Raw genomic sequence first — 15,327 nt, 5'->3', positions numbered from 1 at the left:
TCACAGAGGCACCTGGGCCAGCAGTTCCCCTTTATCCAAAGGAACAGGCCAGTAACAAATGTCTGTATGTTTTTCCTTACATGAAGTCCCTTTTTGGGTGGTCAAAGTAGCCCTTAAGGTCAGCAGTGTGTCAAAGTCCCTTTACAGCAAGCACCAGTGCATCTCCAAGGCTTCATGGGCAGTGACCCTTGGAACTCCCAAAATGACACAAAATCGAGGATTAACCCAAAGACACCCAGTCTTTGAACGGATGAGTCCTGTTTAACTCCAGATCCCTAAACAAGGTAAGCAGAAAAACTGCTATTTTGAAAGCAGGTGAAAATGTTAAAAATCCTGGTGCAAATACCCAGAAAAATTTAACCATGAGAGGCCAGAGCCCAGGAGGGGTTGATCGGCAGCCACGGGAGGGCAACAACCAAAGGGCGCTTCTGGAAGGAAGAACAATGCATTAACTACAAGAAAAACAGCAGCATTCTTCTCTCAGATTTTATTTCAATTTAATTTCCAGCTTCACCCCATTAAAAAAAGAAATCCATTAATTTCTACAGGATTCAAGAAGATGTACATTCAGAGAAATTACTACAGAGAAATTACTGCAGGACACAGGACGTGTGAAGTGCAGCAAACCGATTCTTGGCAGCACAGCCAAGGCATGGCATAACATGGAGTAGCATCTGTGCACATAGAACGGCAGGGAAAAGCATCCACAGTGGCACATTTTTGACCAAATATGTTTTCAGTTTATTACAGTACAAGAAAAATAAAGACAAATGAAAGAAACAAAAGGAGTAACTTTGCCTTGGCAAAGGCACTTTTAATTGCAACTCCATCCAGCAGCTGTAAAACAGCCCAGTGCATCCCAGAATGAATCATCACTTCATTCCCACTCCAGCTCATCAGGCGTATCATCCTTCACCAAGTCCTTTAAATAGCAGTCTGGCTTTAAATGGCATTGTGCAAATTCATTCTAGGATCTGTCACTTTGCTTCCCAGCTCTCTGCACACAGACAGTCCCGTCACTCAGCCTTAACCATCTTCATGGCTCAAGCCGGTACCTGCACATCAGCCTAGGGTGATCCCACTGGACAGCTCTTGTCCTGGGATTGAGACAGCCCTGACACTACCACCAGGACAATCAGAGGCACTTCAGCTTTACTTTAAATCAAAATGCCCATTCATTAAAAATACAACCAGGGAAGGAAGATGATTTTTTGCTAGATAGCAGGAGGCCTTAGGGCTGAAGAACCTGGAGATCATCCCCCATTCCCTTCCCCTCAGGATTCATGCACAAATCACTCAGCGGCAAAGGGGGACAGTCCCTGGTGGAAAGCAGCACAAGCTGAGCAGGCAGGAGCCAATGGCTCGATGACCTGCACAACCCACCCTCATCTCCTTCCCGAGGGGCACATCCAGCTCTCCAGGAGAGCATCCCTGCCTAGGTTGCTTCTCCTTAGCTCCTGTACAGTTCCTGCCTGCAGCATGAGAACCATGGTGTTCACAAGGATGGCCTCTACCCTCTGCATGGAAGCACCTACAACCCAGCCAGGACAACCTCCCTGCACAAAGAGTGAAGCACGTTTATAAATCAATACCAGCACAGTTTCAGCAGCAAAGGTCAAGCTATTTTTTACTTGCCAGGGAAACCAGAATTCTGCAGCTCAGCAGCTTCATCCAAAACCCTGTTTGATTTATTCCCAAGTCCATAACACTGTTTGCCCACAAGGACCTGACTCCTCTGCAGGTGCACATGTGCTTCCTCCAGGAGCTGAAAATGGAATTATCACTATCCATATGTGCTGCATAGATGTGCCTGCAGAGAAGCAAGCTCCTGAAAGAAAAATATTCCAAGAAAAAGAATGTCTCCCAACCAATGCACATGCCAAGTTTATAGGCAGCCTGACTTTCACTGTTCAAATTAATAACTGGCACTAATGAAGGAAGAGATTATTTTCTATTCTTTGCTGTTAGGTCTTTCACACTAGGATGAACCAAGACTCATTTTTTCTTTCTCCTTCCAGCTCTAACCCATAGCTCATTCTGGATAATCTTTTTCCCTGAGAGACATCCTCATCTCAGGCTACCTCAGGAAGGGAGGAAATACAGCCCTAGCCATAGTAAACTTTCCTGTACCATACTGGGAAGGAATTGTTCCCTGTAAGGGTAAGGAGGTCCTGGCTCAGGTTGCCCAGAGAAGCTGTTGCTGCCCTAGCCCTGGAAGTGTCCTTTGGAAGCTCTCTAATAGTTAAATGTCTTTCTTATATTGTGGTGCTCAGAATTACCCCCAGCACTCGACATGAGGCCACCCCAGTGCAGAGCAGAGCGGGACAATGCCCTCCCTGGCCCGACCGGCCATGCTGGGCCTGGTGCCCCCTCCTTGCTGCCAGGGCACTGACATTCAACTTTCCACTGACCAGGACCCCCAGGTCCCTTTCCATGGTGCAGCTCTCCAGCATCTCGTTCCCCAGCCTGTCTGTACATCCAGGCTTGCCCCATGCCAGGTGCAGAATCCAGCACTTTCCCTTGTTGAACTTCACTGGGTTGGTGATTGCCCAGCCCTCCAGTTTTTCCAGGTCTCTCTGCAGAGCCTCCCATCACTTCACTGGGAACGGGAAAGCTAAATAAATCTGGAACATTTTCTTGGTAGTCTGAAGTGCTTCACGTCAGACATTCCAGTCCCTGGAACACCCCATGGGCTGAGAACCAGCCTGCACCAGCTTCAGGGCATTCAAACCAGGGCCAGCAGCTGAGTGTGATCAGGAACAAGGCAGGCTGGGATGAGGCACCAACAGGGAATCAGAAGTCACAGTGAATACAAGGCAGACATAAAGGGAACTGGCCCCCATAAACTTTTCACAGGTGCCAGTGCCCACCTGAGCTCAGGCAGTGACTATAAAGGATCTAGACAAAACAGACAGTTCTGAGACAGAGATCCATTTCTTAGTAAGGCTTTGAGTGCATGTGTTCAAGTGCTTTTCTTAAATTAATTCTCACAAGAGACAGGCCAGAGTTCTTCAAACAGTTGTGATCCTTCATTCCAGTAGAGAAAACACATATGCAAACATGGCTTCAGACCCACACTCACTTATGAGATCATTTTAAAGCTTGTAGTAAAAATATTTTTTTTATACAAACGATAAATACTTTAAAATAAGCATTTACAAAAATAAAACGATCCGTTCCCATAAAGAAGGACATTTATAGCTGAAATTCTGAATACATCTGGAGGCAAGGCAATTATTGATGAAGCTAGTTAATGAAATCTTTGGTATGAGTATAGGACATTAATATTTATGCACCGCTGGCTTCCTTTGGCCGGCGTACTGTACAGACAAGTGAAGAGACAGCTTTTCCTTAATTTCTTGGTATGTCTTCCAAATACAACATACAAATATTTCTAACATGTCTTCCTATGATAATAGGAGAAAAGCCCAAGATTCTCCTGGCTCTTCCTATGGCTTGTGTTTCTAAAACAGAATGATGAAAGGAAAAAGAGAAAGTGAACACAGTTAAATTTCATTTTAGCTAGGAAGCAGCACCTGCAAAAAATAATAATCAATTGAAAATAACTCTAGAGGAAAGCCCATTTCCTTAAATTTGTAGAAATCAACTGCCAAGAGAGGCAAACAATGAACCTGTTCAGTTTCATTGCTGCAAGTTCAGACAGGAAGAGGAGATTGGTTAGGGAAGGGGGCAGCTTCACACTGGATGAGCACAGCACTGGATGGTGTGGAGCAGTTGACTGGCAGGTGGCAGGCAGAGCCAACACCCAGAGCCAGCAGCATGGGGACAGCTGTAGCTGCTGGGACTCAGCAAATCCAGCCAGCATCCTCCAGCCCTGGCACTGGTCAGGCTTCCACCAGCTCCCAAGGGGTGTGGGAGCCAGAAGGTTTTGGGTCTGTCTCATGACTGCTGGGCATCATGACCCATTGCTATAGCAACAGGAACTCAGGTGACTACGGTCTTTAAAAAGAGCCCCTATTTGTGGCATCTTTTTTAGGCAAAATTATCTATACCTCAGCATGTCTGCTGTGCAATTTGTATCCTGAGCTCATTAATGAATGATGACACCTTGTCCCACCCTGTTCAGCAGACCTGTCAGATGACAAGCCCAGCTCACTCCATCCCTGCTGAGGGAAGGCAGCCAAGAGAAGCCCCTGAGTGGCTCACCCGAGTTACAGCAATACCAGAACAGGGCCAGTCCTGCAGCCACGCTGAAACAGGCCAGGAAAAACACTGGGCCTAGAGAAAACGGGAAGGAAACACATTAACACAGAACAGGGCAGCAGAAGTTTAGCTCAGTTCATAAATTACCAATTGCTTTCAATATGCATAATTAAGCATATTCAAATGAAGCTAACACATTCACAATTCTGTATGTTCTGTAGCTAATGTACTATGAAGCACATTTACTAGACTGCAATTAATTTTTACTTCAGTTGCTTTGCCACCATTCCCTGTTCCCCTCTGCTCATCTAGCTACAGCCTACGGACTTTAAGGAAAAGTTTCCTTAGATGTTTCCTCACTAAAACTTCGTGCAACCCACCCTTTAAACACTAAACAAACACGCCCCAGGCTGTTGGCCTCCCCCACAGCCAGGCACTTCACTCCATACATGGTCCCAGGCCCTGCTCAGGGGAAGAGGCTGCAGCCCTAGGAGGCACATTTTTAGGGTTTTTTTCATTCCCCACAGATTTCCCACAAACTCCACTTTCTGGCAAGAGCAAATATTCTTGTTTGTGTTTACAATTCCCCTGGGGGCTGAGATAAAGAGCCACATGTGCACCTAAGCCAAATCTCCTGGAAACTGCCTGCCTCGAATTACACACAGCTTAATGGTGATGGTCAGTACTGATGTTCAATAAAACCTTTCTAATTCATACTTATCCACTGACAAAACAGCACAAAGATTTATAACTGCTTCTTTATTACCTAATATTCTATTTGTATTAACTATCTCACTAGAAACAGAGATAGAATTAATCTGCACCTCTATTTGTAGTCACTATTTCACAAGAAACAGAGACACAATTAAATGACACCTATCAATTTAAGGACAAGTGTAGTGCCTCAATAAATTCCTGGAGCTGACTGTGTGGACAAGGACTCTGGAGAAACAGCAAAGGGGCAAGGATTTGGTTGCTCCTTGGCATGTAACCTCCAAAGGAGGGTGGCTAGTGACCAAACAATCTCTAGTCTCAGGCCAGCTCAGAAAAAAAAAAAAAGTAATAAGTAAAAATAAAATAAAGTATTACTTCGTTTTCTTATTTCCAAGCACTTTCTCTGTTCATCCTGTGCTGTTATGCTGCCAACAGCAACAGCAATGTTGAAAGTCTGAACAGCAATTTGGTTCAATATTCAGAGAAACACCACCACCACAGACAAAAATATACATCGAGTTAAACAGTGTTTCTGCTCCTTATTTCAGTTTTCTCTCAGGAAACTGGAAAAAAAAACATAATTCATAGAAGGTGTTTTGAATCGTTCATTATTGTATCTAAATCTCTAAATAAAATATTAAACTTAAATGATACAATAGTTCATTATAAATTGTGAGAAGTCTTCATCTTTCTTTCAGATCTTCCTTTTCAAAATATCCTACTGCGAATAAAATATTTGTCTTTATAATCTGGCAGTGAACAGAGGAAGGTGAAAATAATTAATATGTTTTCCTAAGGAAAATATATTTAAGCTTTTCCTTCCTTTCTGTCATTGCTTTCAAACAATTTCTAATTAAATTGAGAGCTTAAAAAAATCGAAAAAAATTTGAAAGTTGTATCAGAAAGTAATTGATGGCCTTATGCAAAAGACAGCAGCAGCTGAATAGACTCTTCAAGCATTAAAGAAATCACAGAAAATTAAGAGTTTAGCTGTAATAGTGTAAGTAATATCATTGTAAATATTGATTAAACTCTACAGTCTCTTCAATTTCCTGGCACTGGTTTCCTCGACAGTAGCTCAGTACATTTTCCTCCATTAATTCTCCTTAACTTGTGACAGTAAAGACATCATAAGCCAAAGTAGTTGTTACATGAAGTGCAAATTACATGATATAATAAATTGCATCATAATCTGCAAAGCCATTCCATCCGGTGACACTGTATGATTTATTTACCCCTGTCATTTAGCATATATTGCTCCTTGTCAGTGTCTATCTCTGTGGGATCTGGGGTTTCTAGAAATAAAAGCAACACATGAAAAGTTAGTACTCAGCTCAAGCAAACAAACAAACATAATCAGCACATGCAAAATGGTGCAAAACAACACATTTCAGAAAAATATCCAATATTGCCATAAAGTATTAAGCCCTCCAATGGTAAATCATTGCTAGAGTTAAAGCTGGACTGATCGAAAGACATAGGTACAGAGTCATCTGAATGCAACTACAAACAACCCACCCATGAAGCCCCACCTCTGATCTGCTTAAGCACTGACCACATAAATAACATTACACTTGTTTCCCAAGTTAGGAAAGCAGGAGATAATCCTTTCACAATGCCAGCAATTTTCACTGTAATAAATACAAACTATTCGTTAACAGATGCACTAATCTGAAAATACCTCTATAATTTAACATATCGCCATTCTTTTTCTTGAGCAAATCTCTGGCATTGATGTATTTAGCAGGTAAAGCACATAGAAAAAACTTCTTGGTGGAGATTATTTACTAAACGCAGGTCTCAGCTGAAGACATGCCCAGCTTCTTTAAAACTCTGGAGGTTCTCTATGCCAACATTTGGCACAAGTAATTTTGACCTCTATCTTTCTGCAAATTCTAGTAGAAAAAGAGGCTGGCCTTAAGACAAGGTGTTCCGTAGTTTCCACTCTGGGCAGAAAGACCCGTTCAGAGCTGCCTTTGCCACATGGGTGTGGAGATCACGCTGTCTGCAGAAGGGGCATGCACAGCTGTCACCAGACATGGCATAGGAGTGACTTTCCATAACACATCCCCAATCTGCAAAACAACTGTTTTCAGCCAAACCTTTTTGCAGTCACAGAATCACAGAATCATATAGGTTGGAAAAGACCTCTGAGATCACCAAGTCCAACCATCAAAGGGTTAAGAGGGTTAAAAAAGGAAAGGAAAAAAAGTAAGAGCTCTGAATCTGGCTGCCAATAGGGAAGAATTTAAGACTGATCAGTTTCAACTGCTCTCCTTCCACATGACACCTGGATCTAGGAGAGGTACCTCAAAAACTGCCCTGTCCACCCAGGCAGCAACAGCGGAACATCCATCTCCCCTGCTAAGGACATCCCTCTCCGTGGCAGGACAGGCCATGGCACTGGAGCACGACAGAAGCATCTGGAGCACTTTGCTGTGAAGCCTGAGAGTCACTGAAGCAGCAAGGATTGCTGCAAAGCCTCTGTGAGCACTGTGTGCCCCCAGCAGCCTCACCCAGCCTGCCTCCTTGGGGTGCTGATGTCCTCCCTAGGAAATCCTCACACTGCACAGAAGAGCACAGACAAATCTCTGCCATGTCTATCGCTGCGTGTGGCTGATAGGAGCCTTTATCCTTTTAGCCTATGTCAGCACGGAGAGAAATAAAAACTTTTTCTGAGTCCCTTGGAAACTCTGGTTTGCCTCAACAGCTCCGAGGCTGCCCACACCGTGTGCCTTACCCACCCTCTAGTGGGAATGTTCAGACATTACCAGACATTTCACTGGCAATTTACACTTCAGGCAAAGAAATTTTGTTCTAGCACAAATTTTAAAGCTGTCTTAAAAATGAAAAAGAAATATTTGAAAGGATTTCCTCTTAGAAAAAATCTGTCCTATGTATAGCTGCATGTAATCTATTACAGAACTCAGTCCTGGCCATGGTTCATCCATGTCCTCATCAATAATTATTCCAACTGTTTGTAATGCTGCTTGTTGCAGCTCAGTCTGCATCTAGAAAAAAAATCCCCATGTTAGGGATTCTCCTTTTCCTTAACATTTACAAATTCTAGCCGCAATTCTGTAAATGCTTTGTGCTAAATTTAACAACTGCTGCCAATCGTATTATAGAAAGATAGCACAGTTTGAGTTGGAAGGGACCCTAAAGACCATCCAGTTTCAACCTCCTGCCATGGGCAGAGACACCTTCCACTGACTAGGGCACTCAGGACCCCACAGACCCTGGCCTTGAAGACTCCAGGGAGCGCTTCCAAGGAGTAACATTCAAGTAACGAAATGTGCGTGTTGGAGGTCTGAAGGATAATGCCTTTAATACTGAAAATGTCCAAGTTTACTTAAATGAGAAGTTACTCCTCATATTGGTAAAGGAGCTTTTCCTGAAGAATAAAAGTGTTTGCTGTTTTAGCTTAAAAAGCTGCACAGATGTTTCTTAACCATTCAATCCAGACTGCAGACATTTGTTTTAATTACAGAACTCTAAGGAGCAGCAAGCGTATTAACACAGTCATCTCAATATTTATTTCTCAGGTCAACAGGAAGAAGCTGCCGAACCTCAGCACACAGCAACATTTTAACTCAGTTCTTTAAATTATCCTCATCCTTCTGAGGATGGTAACATAAAAGACTGTACCAAGGTAACAGAGCATTCAATTACTTTTGATGGTTACTGAAGTCCCTTTGCAGCAGCAGCAAAACAGTTTTCTGGTGCCACAAGGAGCTGTATGTTTAACATGAAGCACTTCTAGCACAGGTATTTGCTATGCATAGTCTGAACACGAGAAACCCTAACCCTGCCTACTCGTGGCTACCTGAGGAAAGCTCAGAGTCACCACGTAAATAATGTGCAAGGATGAGCATGCTTCTGCTCCAGCTAAAAGTGAAAACATCCCACAGGCTCTATCCAAGTCTCCTTGTAAAGGTACATATTCAAAAATGGCTTGTAGAATGTGCTATTGAACATTAAAAAAGCTTCAACTCTCAAACATCAAAACAGTCAAGAAATTTTATTCTTAGTGACTACACTAAGACTTCTCAAACTGCTCTTAATTCATAAAGGCTGTCTGCTAACTTCTAGTCAGCCTGGCAGAAAAACCTGTTTCTTGAGCTCTACCAGAGTAAAAATGATAGATCCAAGACAATTTGATTGAAGAGCCTGATCCCCAAAGTGCACAATTTCTGCAAGGTGAACATCAGATCAAAGCACTGCCTTCAAGCCGCTGTGAGGCTCAATCAATTGGGATTGGGGCTCATTTGAGATTCTGAGGCAGGATAGGCCCAGACTTCCCCAGTTCAAAAAGGTTCAGGTATGGATGTGGGGTAACGCTGCAGCCTCCCTGTGCAGACAGGAAAATGGCCTTCCATCAGTTTGTGCTGGGTAGATACAAATTGCTTCTTTCAAAATGGAAGACAAAATGAAGGTAATTACAATTTTACATTACATTTTCACTGTATAAATAACAGAGGTCAACCTACAGACTTTTGGACTAATGGTTTGAATGTCACTGGAGTTTGCCTCACGTCTGTAATTTCCCCTGGCACCTGATGGAGTTTCTTACAACTAGAAATCAACTGACTAGTGAAGCATTAGAGCTGGTAGATACTTTATCAGGATTTCTTAAACTGCTACTTCCTTAGGTAAACGTGGGAGCTTTCCCTCAAGTTCCTCAAGTCATTTCAGTATGGGATGCCTGAATGTATTTCCCATACACTTGGAACAGTGTTCTTCTCTGTGTTTCTTAGGTAGGGGAAAAAAAAAAGACCAGTACATAGCAGCAAGCATTATCCCACACTGGCAAGTCAGGCTTGAAACCTTTCCTTAAAGAAATGAGCTCCTCTGCAATACAGAATCAAATCTGTATGAGCCTCAGTCCTTCTGAAGTACATACAAGTGTATTTGGGGGGCAGCTTTACGGACATCGGTCAGGTCTGTCACTGCACAAAACAAGTCCTAAGTGATTTTAATATCACAGTCCATCTGTGCAAGGGCCTATGAATGTGTGCTTCACGTTAAACTAGACACAATGAGGAGATTTATGGAATTGAGGGGAAGCCAAGGTTCTGGGTCAGCAGACTTTTGAGCTTAACAAATTAGAGGTTTGTAACGTTTCTCCGGTTGCCTGTGCTACAAGTCAGAATAAACATAGAGGAAATAAATAAGCCATTATGTAACAATGGCTATGAAAGAGAAGCTGTGATTCATAGCAGTTATATAGCTGTCTGACATCTTGCACTTAAATTGCTTTAAAGATGTATTTCATATTTCAAAACAAGCAAAGAGTTTTGCCCACACTAATCCCAAGTAACAAGAAGTCAAATCCCCTTACAACTTTTGGAAAACTCGAGTCAGAAAGAATTAAGGTATACCCCAAAATTATTTAAGTAACTTGTTTATTTATATTATTTATAACCTGTTTAGGTTGTTCAAATGACCTACACTGCATCTGAAATGAGGTTTTACATTGGTGAGGAAATCCACAACTCAATCAACTCACAAGTCAACTTACTCAAGATTTGCCTGCTTGGCAGGTCATTAAACAGCTGTTCAGCATTGATCTGCAGAGCCCTGTAAAATTCCTGACAGTGTCTGTCTCCTTTCTTTTGGAGGTGTTTTAACAGATCTGAGAGTCTGGTATGGAGTGATGCCTTTGGATTCCTGAACTGTAAGAGAAAAGCACTCATCAGAAGAGAGACTAAAACAGAAGAGAGATTGAGAGATCAATTTTTCATCACTATGCCAGGGAGCAAAGTTATGGAGCTTCTTTGATATTTACTAGAAGAATGGGCCAAAAAAACACGGGAAACATAAAAAGGACATACATGTACTGCACAGCACTGAGCTTCATGTGGTCAGCACTGTCTGATGGAGAGTATATTGTCTCTGCCTCCCCTCCTGCTTTTTTTTTGTCCTGATCAAGTGAAAGCCACTCTGCATTTGATGTCTTCCCTGCATCCAAGCTAACACAGTACTTGCTATTCTACAGTTTAATTCTGACAGCTGCAGATAGAAAATTTCAGCAAATCTTATAATTTGATATAAAGTTTGATGCTTTCAAGTTTGCCCTTAGCTGCCAAGTAATGATCCCCAAAAAGGCACTTTAAACTGCTTATCCTAGTCCCAATACTGAAGTGTTCATCATCCCAAGATTATATATTTCATTGTTTTTTCATTGTTTCCAGCACAATTAACTGCTGTGTACCCACTTCAACAGGCACAAATTCCCATTAATCAGGTTGGCAAGCAGCTGCAGATGAAAATACGTTTTTTCTGTAGTGCTAAATGTGATGAGTATTAGGAGACCTTACAAAGAGAAGGAAAATGCATCCCTAGCCTTATACATCAAACTGATTTCAGTTTATTTGGAAAAAATCCAAAGCCATTTCCAGCAAAGCATCATATTTCATAGAAGCACAGCGGATAACCTTTGGAGCATACTGAGTTAGGAACAATTCCTGCTTGAGGGGGACAGGAATGCCACAGATTTTACACAACACTCCTTATTCTGACAACATTCCCACAGGGTCTACAAGATACAGCTGAGATTATAAGATTCCTAAACACTCAATAGAGTTGACACGAACTTGCCTGGACGCATAAAACAGCAGTTCATTTCTGCCTAAGTGCAGAAGTCACAAATCATGTTTCACAGATTCTTTATGGATTTATTTTGAAGCTCTTGAGGAAGCGGCGAGACTTGCTCAGCTAATGATCTAACTCTGCTCTGTACCACAAAACACTAAGTGTCCCCATGGAGTTTGATTATGGCAGAATTGGACCTATTTTTCCTGATGTTAAAATACTGATACGTCAAAACCCTGTGCAGACATGAATCCAGCAGAGGGCAAGTACAAACTATTATAAGCAGGATTGGGGAAGCTCTTAGCTGACTTTAATTTTGTCTCCACGCAAGCTTAGAAGCTCTTTCTCCCTAAAAACAGCTACCCATTTTTGAGAGCTTCATGTCAGGGAGGGTGGCCTTCCTCCATACATGGTGACACCACTGCAAGATAGTACTAACTCCATCTACTTCCCACAGCTCCATACTTCTCTACCAATACTTAAAATTATTAATTGGTTGCCGAAACTGATTGAGCTAATATAGGTGATTTTGTGGACAGAGATGGATGCAGCACAGATGAGCTGGTGAGCCACTCCACACCACCTCATGTGAGGAGACAGGCACGCCAGGCATGCGGTCACAGGATGGGTGCCCTCCTGCCCACGGACTGGCTGTACGATTGCGTGCTCCTGGTCATGGCAGGGACCGTGGCATTAAGCTGCTGCTGAAGAGAGTGTTCTCTCTCATGACCAGGGAACGTGCCAGCCCTGTGACTGCTCCTCTTACATGAGATGCCAGATACAACTGGTCAGCAAGCAGGAGGTGGGGGGCAGACCAGCTGCATGTGGCACCAAGAGTAGTATCAGGAAGAGGGCAGATGGGTTAGTGACCCACAAAAGCAACACAATAGTCAGAGATACAGCAAAACTCATCAAATTACCTTTTCTGCTTCTTCATTGGTAAGAATTTGGGGATAGACTCTGTTAAGCTGAAGAACAATTTTATCAACCACTTGCTCATTCAGTCGGCTAGTGCTTGTAAGGAAATACATGTCATGCTGCAGCCGATGACAATATGACTGATCTAGAGATAAAATAACACACAGAACAAACCACAGCAGTTAATTAACAAGCCATTTTAAAATTCCATAAGTTTTATTTTCCTACCAGTAATTAAATCGCTACAATAAAATTATCACCACCACCTAGTATTAGAGAGCTGAACTATGTGTTAAGGAAACACAACACTGCCATGTACTTTCAAAGACACATCCACTTGAAATTATACAAATTCGAACTCCTGGCTGGTCACTCCTACTGCCTCTCTCTTTCCAGAGGGAGAAGGTTCTAAATAATTTAGAAGTCAAGCTCAGATGGATATTTAATCAAATACAGCCCTATAGTTAATAAATCACTGAAGATAAATTTTCTATCACTTATAAAGTCAGATTATGACATTTAGGGCACCTGCAAGATGCTTCTCCCCTCCAATGGGATGCTCTGATTCTGCTCTTGGAATAACAAGGCTCATAAAAAAACTTATCATACATGACCATAAGGTGCCAGACTGTCTGCTACAGCATCTGCAGAAAAAACATCAGGGTAACAGGGACACTCTTTCTAAAGTTCTTCCTGATTTAATAGCAGTGTTCACAGGGAGTTTGTCAGAGACAATTCCTAACTTAGGCAGGGACATGCCAGACCCTGGCAGCAGCCAGGATGTTGGACAAACCTTTGCACTCCTGCTCCATATGCCTGTGGTGAGGTGTGTGGTCCCTGAAAGCTGTCACTAGCCACTGGCACAACACACACCAGAACTTTCAGGTTATATTGGTTGCCAAAAACCCCTTTGTAATTTTGGTTCTGCTTAACTATTCTTAGCATAAAAAAACCTCATGTTGCTTTCTGTACAAGGAACATCAAACAGGATTTTGTCTGTCGCAATCCCCTACATACATTTCTCCATGATCTACTTTCACTGCCCTTCTGGATAAAGCCACAGGGCCCGAAGGAGCTGCATTGCCACTTCATATTTATCACAGTAAATTAATAAATACAGCTGCATTTCAAATTTGTAGGCTGAGATCAGCCCTTCCTTGCCACGCTGCAACATGTAAGCACTCTCATCCACACCTGGGTCCTGGGAGCATAAATGCTGCCAACCACCTTAAAGTCAGGCAGGTACACATTCCCAATTAATAACTCCACTAATATTTACATAAGGACTCTTGACACTGTCTCTGACACCACTGTATCTTTATTATGGTTTCATCTGTGGTTTGTTTTCCCCTTAAAAGCCTTCTTAAGTTTATCAAGCAAACAGACAGGATCATTAAGGAGATAAATTTAAATACAACAGACAGAAAACCCAATGCAGCTCTCTGACATTCTCTGTAACACACAGAACTTGCAAACATCCACTCCAGAAACCTCAGTGGTGTCTGCTGTGCAGTGCAAACACAAGCTGCTACTTCCTGTAAAACTCCTGGGTAATTTTCATAAACATTATACAGGAAAGCTGGCAACCAAAACCTTGAAGGTTTGGATCAGACAATCAAAACCATTTGTATGTGTCCATGGCAGCTCCTTTCAGAAGTGTTGCAGGAAAAAGAGGAAGAAGTCTCTCTCAACAAAGTATTAGATTAATCTAGTTTTGGCTCTTCCCTTTCGAGAGCCCAAGAAAGGGATGTTAAGGATTTAAGGAGTCTGGCTGCAGAGAAATTGTCTGAGATGATCAGATGGCACTGGTTACCAAATGCACCACAATGAAGAGCAACTGGTCTGCTCCTCTGGGCTGGAAGGATGATAGAGGTGAAAAACAAGATGCTGCCCTCCCCTGCTACCCACTGCCATGTGCTACTGGCAAGTTACTAGAAGTCAAGAGTCTCTGACAGCACGCCAAGAGAATCATAGAATCATTAGGCTGGAAAAGAACCTTAAGACTACTGAGTCTAACCATCAATCCAGCATCACCATGTTCAGCACTAAACCATGTCCTGGAGTGCCACAACCACATATTTTTTGAACATTTCCAGGGATGGTGATTCCACCACTGCCCTGGGCAGCGTGTACCAGGCCTGGGCAACCCTTTCAATGAACAAATTTTCCTTAAGATCCAACCTAAACCTCCTCTGGTGCAACCTGAGGCCATTACCTCTCATCCTGTCGCTTGGTGCTTGGGAGAAGACTGACACCCACCTGGCTACACCCTCCTGTCAGGGAATTGTAGACTTCGGTAAATCATTTTTACTTGAAATAGCTTTTAAAAACAGAAGAGGAAAACATAGCAAAACTGCAGTGAGCAAAATATTAAAAGACATTTGATACTCGAGTGTGACATTAGGTTACACACAGTCCCAGTCCTCCAAGCTCCATACGATGGCTAAAACAACAGGGCCTTTGAGTTACCAGGATAGCCTGTGTGCTCCCCAGGTGTAAAGGCACAATCCCAGCGAGCTGGATGGAGGCTGCAAGTAAAGAGCAGATTTCGCTGCCACACAACATGCAGCCAGTGTGCCAGGGTGTGAAACGTGGCACTGCCCAGCTACACCTGGACACACCAGGCTGGGGCTCCGCTCGCACCTGCTGCCCTGAGCCCCGCGCCCAGCCCAGCCCAGCCCGCGCTGTCACAGCGGCCCGGCCGAGCGGAGACCCCGCGGCGCTGCCCAGGGCCGGGCCGGTCCACGGCCCCGCGGGCGAACACCCCGACCCACGGCCGGGCCGCGCAGCCAAACCCGCGGGGCCACCGGGCCGGCGCCGAGACACCGCAACACCGGCGCTGCGGCCCCCGGGGGCTCCGGCCCGGGCCCGGGAGCGCGGCAGCGCCTCACGAAGCCGCGGAGGGTCCCCGGACCCTGCCCGTCCCGCACTCACCGG

The 15,327-nt window shown here is 43.6% G+C and overlaps 1 protein-coding gene across 3 annotated transcripts in view; it reads right to left on the bottom strand.

Annotated features, from left to right (window-relative positions):
* Positions 1–472: 472 nt before the first annotated feature.
* The window catches only part of CARD19 (caspase recruitment domain family member 19), an 18,231-nt gene continuing 3,376 nt past the window's right edge, over positions 473–15,327 (bottom strand). Inside the window, exons 1-6 of one of the 3 annotated variants that reach the window (XM_042026620.1) lie at positions 14,606–14,728; positions 12,393–12,535; positions 10,400–10,553; positions 6,114–6,173; positions 4,168–4,239; positions 473–3,464 (exon numbers count right to left, since the gene is read on the bottom strand). In XM_042026620.1, the coding sequence (XP_041882554.1) occupies positions 3,352–3,464; positions 4,168–4,239; positions 6,114–6,173; positions 10,400–10,553; positions 12,393–12,535; positions 14,606–14,612 (549 nt within the window). In that variant the 5' untranslated portion in view covers positions 14,613–14,728 and the 3' untranslated portion in view covers positions 473–3,351. Of the gene's footprint in view, positions 3,465–4,167; positions 4,240–6,113; positions 6,174–10,399; positions 10,554–12,392; positions 12,536–14,605; positions 14,729–15,327 lie in introns of those variants that run through there. The other 2 variants (XM_042026619.1, XM_042026621.1) reach the window with 2 other exon arrangements.

The sequence above is a fragment of the Corvus kubaryi genome, unplaced genomic scaffold (genome assembly GCF_017639235.1).
Source record: "Corvus kubaryi isolate FWS band 111438036 unplaced genomic scaffold, C.kubaryi_AGA036_p1.0 37285, whole genome shotgun sequence".
NCBI classification, from domain to species: Eukaryota; Metazoa; Chordata; class Aves; order Passeriformes; family Corvidae; genus Corvus; species Corvus kubaryi.
This window is presented reverse-complemented; position numbering and strand designations above follow the sequence as displayed.